The 6,133-nt window shown below is 40.9% G+C and overlaps 1 protein-coding gene across 1 annotated transcript; it reads left to right on the top strand.

Annotated features, from left to right (window-relative positions):
- The first annotated feature begins 229 nt into the window (after nucleotides 1–229).
- On the top strand, nucleotides 230–5,774 carry LOC111227246 (transmembrane protein 235-like). Its single transcript, XM_022752681.1, has 4 exons — nucleotides 230–401; nucleotides 1,607–1,684; nucleotides 2,141–2,278; nucleotides 5,530–5,774. Exons 1-4 carry the CDS (start codon nucleotides 230–232, stop codon nucleotides 5,772–5,774), a joined length of 633 nt encoding a protein of 210 aa, XP_022608402.1.
- The last annotated feature ends 359 nt before the right edge of the window (nucleotides 5,775–6,133 follow it).

The raw sequence follows: 6,133 nt of genomic DNA, 5'->3' as shown, positions 1-6,133 counted from the left end.
AACTGGAAACAATAAAATGAAATGTGGCTTTTCTCAGTTTTCACCCTAAACTACATTTTGGCCATGGTAGCCATGGGGAACCAGCACTTTACGAGGAAGGATCCAGCTGGACAGCTTTTACGCATCGCACATCTTGGAGCGTTGATGGAGATTACAGTGTAGAAAAGAAGAAGAAAAAACACTCCACTAAAGATTAGAGTTAATGCGCTCTGCGTGTGGACCATATATAATGAGGTACGGAGTGGTGGTTCTTTCTGCTGGGTTTACAGGTTTGCTCAGTTTTTGCCTCCTCGCTGTGGCAATTGGGACTGATTACTGGTACATCATCGACGTGAATAAGCCCAACTACACAGGTTCAGACGATCTGAGTTCACATTCTGGACTGTGGAGAATTAATGAAGGTATGTCAATTCAACATAAACCCAGTTTGTATGAGCTTTTATTCAGAGGGTATGCCGCAAGTATGGTGTGTGAGCTGTAATAAAAATTGCAATCCTTATTTTTCCAGAATAACTTTTTCACTGTTTCGCCGGGGTAATTTTGAGAAACCTTTATCATGTGGCATTAATACTGTTGTGCGTAAAACGCCCTGAGGGTTCTTAAGGTTTATTGTTTCGAATTAACTTGCAATAATTGTAATTCCGCGTGTGATTGCAGGCTTGTTTTGATTCGTGCAAATAACAGTACTATTGATCTTCTCTGATGTGGACAAAAAGGAAAGATACCGTCTGATGCTGTTTAGGTCTAACATTGTTCATACAGTGCATTTGTCATGGATCATTAGTCTTCGATTGCCAGCAGCAGTCCATGGCAGAAGCTTAATGTGCCTCGTTTTTCCCCCTCATCACTCCACTCTCAGGGGAGTGGAAAACTCGGGTGCAAGTGATTCTTAGTTTTGCGACACTGATGCACAGAGGAGGTGATATCCCAGTGAGTTTTGCTTGAAGAAATAAATGACACAGACAGCCATATGCAGAATTATTGACTCCTAAATAAGATTCTTAAAATTTCAGTTTCTGATTCAGCGATTATAATGAAACACAGTTGCTGCGTAAATGTGCAATAATAGATCCATGATGTCCATTTTTTTTTCTAATTAGCATTAGTAACTGTAGCAACTGTATCAGCTCCTGCAGGCAGCTGCAGGCGAACACACAGGAGGTTGCAGATTGAAAAGGTTATTTTTTGGAGTCACAGCTGCAATATCTGTTTGTTGGCTGCCCAGCTTGAGAACCAATTCATTGCTATAGTGGCACACCATAGTCCACCTAGTTAATGGCAAGTAATGAGAGAACATAGTGTTTGAGGTACTTCGAGCAGTGCTCATCTGTGACATACTGGCAAAAGCGAAACAGTCAATATCACAAATTCTAGGTGCAAAACTGTCAACACATGCAGGGGTCAGGTGCAACGTGTCCCCCAGAGGCATCTTTAATTTGTTTCATGCAGTATGTTATATTTCCCAAGATACTGATAATTATTTGTACTGCCCTAAGACAAAATATCATTTGGTATCACATTTGGTATCCTTATCTAGTTTTGCAGAGTCCTCCAGCTCGGTCCATGCAGTCCTGTCATGTGTAACCTTTTCCCTTGACATTTTCAGGAGCAAACAGGAGTTCTGTCATCCCCTCTTTCACAGCAAATATATCCTGCCTGTCAGAGGCAGAAAGGCACCTTCTTGGTGAGTGGCTTTGTTTATCAGCTGAAGTAGGAGTTGATAACTAGTGAAATTTATAAGGAAGAAAGTGATTTCTGGCAGTGGTAATTGACAGGTCTGGGTAGCCGTTGCATTTATAAGCTTTGCTGTCAGACAGTCAGATCCAGGAGACAAACTTTGAGCAAACATGGTCATTTTGCAAAGAACACTGTGAGTTTGTAATTTTTTTTTGAATAAAAGAGAATGTCCACTGTAGGCAGATTTTCATACCCCACTGACAATGAAAATGAAAACCAATAGCTTCTTAGATGATAGAAATCAATCTGAAAATCTCAACTGCCTTTGCACATGATTGTACGCAGCAGTATTGTAAAATCCAAATCCTGAATTGACAAGAAAAAAAAATCACAGATTAGTCCTTTAAAATCTTTAAGCACAGTAACCTTTTCTTGATTGTATGTAGCACATGTGTGTCTGCAGGCTTACACAGGGTGGTGGTCATCGTGCTGCCCCTTAGCCTGGTCCTGCTGGTGTTTGGCTGGATCTTTGGACTTGTCAGTTCGTTGGCCTACAGCCCCAACTTGCTGGCTGGATCAGCAACGTACTTTCTCTTCTGCAGTAAGTTCACACAGAATTGCTGTTGTCTTTATTTTCTTTTTGTTTGTTTTTTGTTCTGTTTTTTTCCTTAGCCTTCTGTAGCAATGGCATATGCTCTGTGCTTGGCTGGTCTGAAGCATATCCTTTGCTTGGTATGTAAGTAAGATGTACAACGCAAGAGAAAGTGCGTGGGTGGATCATCATACACATGCAATGCAAGTGTATGTGTATTTGTGTGTGTGTGTGTGTGTGTGTGTGTGTGTGTGTGTCTTCACTTAAGAAACCTTGGAAATTCCATTTCAGCTGCTCTCACTCACTTCTGATTCACTTCAGACTAAAGGCAACAGCTAGAGGCTCATTTCAGCCTTTCTAGATATCAACGGTATAATTGAACAGCTATACTTATTGTGTAAATATTATATCTTGCAGTTGACTTGAAAATACTTTCGTATCTGCAGCTACATATTAAATATCTCTGTTTGGACATTAAAAGCCCCAAATGACTTAGTTAAGTCGAGTTAGGTAATGATCCTTGTGTTCTCACACGGTTAGAGTCGGTGGTGATGGGGATTTTATGGTGAAAAGGAAATAAGACACAAAACACTGTTAGACTCGTGTGACATGTGCAACACTTTTGCCTCTGTATTTAATCTGAAGTTAAGAATAGACTCTCCATGATGGACTTGTGGCATTCAGATGCAATTATAGTAAGTTTTGACATCCTTTTCCAGATGGTAACATGCTGCAAAATGGTGTGAATAAAAATAGTTGACTTCTTAGCATATGGCAATCAGATATGCATAAAATAAATCATAGTTGCAAGCTGGTTCCTGGTGAGCCTGAGCATCATTTTAGACTGCAAACATTCACATTATTGATTACAGCAGGTGGAGTGATTGCTGATCTAGTGAAATGCCACAAAGAGCTTGTCCTTGATTGAACAATTCAGTCAGACTTCCCCTGTGGAATCATCAGTAGACTCTCTCTTGTGCTATTCCCTATAAAATATCAAGAAAATAACAAAAAGGAAACTCTCTTTTTGTAGAAATTGATTGTGAGCAAATGGCACATTCGATATACATCTTTCCAAAGTGTAATTGTGATTGCCCTTGAAATAGTTCATATGATTTTGTATCAGAGCATACAAGAGAATATTGAATGCTCAAAATTATAAATTGAACCAACACAGCAGGAGTTCCAAGATAAAACTGACACTGAGCAGAAAATGCCCTTGGTTTGACCTAACCGTGACCTGATCAGCTGGTTCCTTAAACAGCAGGACACGCTTTCATCAGCAATACAGTAACAAACAGATTGCTCTCTTTCCTTGACTGGGAAGGGTTCAGCTGCTGGGCAGTCACAATAAATATAGAAATATAGAATCTATCAAATAATGCATTTGCTTAGGTCTGAACTCAAAGGGAATGAGTTTGTATATCTGTTTGTGTAAGGTTGAGCGTGAATGCATGAGTCTGTCACAGAAGTTGAGGGTCTTATTGTGTTCTGCGCCATCTCTGCTGACAGACCAAGCCTCCCATGCCCCACAGTAGAGACAGCTAATTTCATGCTCTGCACAGAATGTCCTGTCCACATCTCTACTTCAAAGGACCTGCGAGCACTAAGCTCTTGCACTTTCAAACCACCTCTGATATTAGGCAAACAGAAAGAGATAATGGATTTCAATGTTTTGTTCTGCTTTTATTCCTGCTTATTTAATGCATGAGCTATCTATTTCTGAGCTTGAAATTTTAGTATGAGAGATGGTATATCCAAACACAAGTTTTATGTTGAGCTATGTTATCAATAGTTCTTTGAAATCCCACTCTGAACGCTCGCATCACGTACTGCAGCACTGATGCACAGGCCTCTGTGAATTTGAGATCTGGAAAAAACTGACCTTTCCACCTTGGACAATATTTACTACTTCCTCAGCTCAGACTCTGCAACTGAGGGTTGTTTTGAAATGCAGCCTTCAGCCTATTGAAATGTTTAAATTTCTAAGTGAGCAGGATAGATGTATAGCAAATCCAAGCTTGGACGAGACCTCCAATGGGAGGCACCCAGGTCCCGAGACCTAGTCTGTGACACCAGGGATTGGCCCGCTCAGGTCCCTGCCACCCAGTTTACAGTGCACTCCAACCCAGTGCCTGTCCAGGTGGTGGTCCCTCACCGTGGTAGTTCCATATAAATTCTTCAGGCTGTACCCAACCAGACCTTATAGGCTAAGACCCGGTCACCAGATGTTCCTCTCCAAGGTGTGGCTCCAGGAAGGTGTCCTGGTTTCCCCAATCTGGGTAAGGTGATGCAGTGGGGAAGTATGCCTTCCATCTGGTTATCATACAAGTATGTTGGAGACTATACATACAAAATGGATGTCATCTGAAATCTGGCCCATGCCGGAGCAATAATATCCTGCAAGAAAGATTGTGTTCATTGGTACTTGCACAAATAAGTGTTCTTCAACTACAATCATATATATACAAATGACTTGCTCATGTATATTCTTTCTTTCTTTCTTTCTTACCGACATATAAAGCGCACTACTTGATGGACAATGACACAAGCCCCCTGTTGCAATTTAAAACGATCTGTAATTAAGAGCAGTTAAATGCTGCAGGACACAGTGTGCAGTGGTTCTGCCTTCCATGGTGCCACACTAAAGGTCAGTCTGAATTGTACATGTTGTACCATTCGGCACAACACTCTGCATTTAAGGTATTTTGCAATTGACATTCAATGACAAGTTATTGTTGTCATCTCACCTCTGTGATAATTGTCATGTGTAACATTTCATCTGTTTGTTTGGGAACACTAAAAATCAAAACCAAAACACAGCGAAAAAGGTTCATACTTACACCACACCTTCCTCCTGTTGAGTAAAGGATCTGATTAAATGTAGAAGCATCTTGCAGGAATAATTTGCAAATGAATGAGAAAAATAGCTTTTCTTGAAAGTGCTTTAAATCATTAATGCTTGAAGATTATACTAATTGTTTCTCATTAATGGGCTAACAGGTTTAAGTCTACATCATCTAATACTATCCACTTGGTTGTGTGAAGAAAATTGGACTGTAAAAGATTATTTGCGTAATGCATTATTACCTTAATGACCTCATTGCAAAAGGTGGTTAATGGCAATTATGGTGTGAGCCTCGTTCTTCATTTCAGTGCCTCAAGATGGATCCATTTTCATATTACAGGTACACGAGAATGTGTTGAAATCTGGAGGGTTTCTCCAGTGGTACCATCTGTCTGTCTTTGTGCACCAACAGGTCTTTTCACGCTTTCCGGGGTCAGCATTTACATCAAATACTCCAACCAGGCCATGGAGGAGTTCCAGCAGACCGTGTCCCCGGAGAACCTCGCCTATGTGGACGTGTCCTTCGGCTGGTCCTTAGCCACAGCCTGGCTCTCCTACAGCCTGGAAGTGGCCACGGGACTCCTGCTCATGCTCGCTGCCAGGATAACTCAAATGAAGGGACATTATGACTCTGGTGTAGCCATCGCCATGTTATAGATTGTGGAGTGAGTGAAGCTAAAAGGCCCACAGGTTGGATGGTATTTTATTGCTGTTGTTATTCATTTATTTTTGGTATGGCTTAGAAGGGTATTGTAGTCCAACAAGGGGGTCAAGGACCAAGACAAAAAAATGTAGATGCAAGCTGGCTTTACGTACATAGATGCTGAATAAGTAACACTGCTGTACATCTGTTTTTCATTGTTTTCTCTGGTTTGTTGTGTCGCTGGCTACCTTTCATCCTTTTAGTATCAATTTCTGTCCATTGTCCCAGTCCACAATGGTGTTATAGATGTGGTCACAGAAACACATAAAAAAGAGGCTAAGCTTTCACAGAGTAATTGCTGCAGATTAGATGA

The sequence above is a fragment of the Seriola dumerili genome, unplaced genomic scaffold, assembly GCF_002260705.1.
Source record: "Seriola dumerili isolate Sdu_G_001 unplaced genomic scaffold, Sdu_1.0 BDQW01000169.1, whole genome shotgun sequence".
Classification (NCBI taxonomy): Eukaryota; Metazoa; Chordata; class Actinopteri; order Carangiformes; family Carangidae; genus Seriola; species Seriola dumerili.
This window is presented reverse-complemented; position numbering and strand designations above follow the sequence as displayed.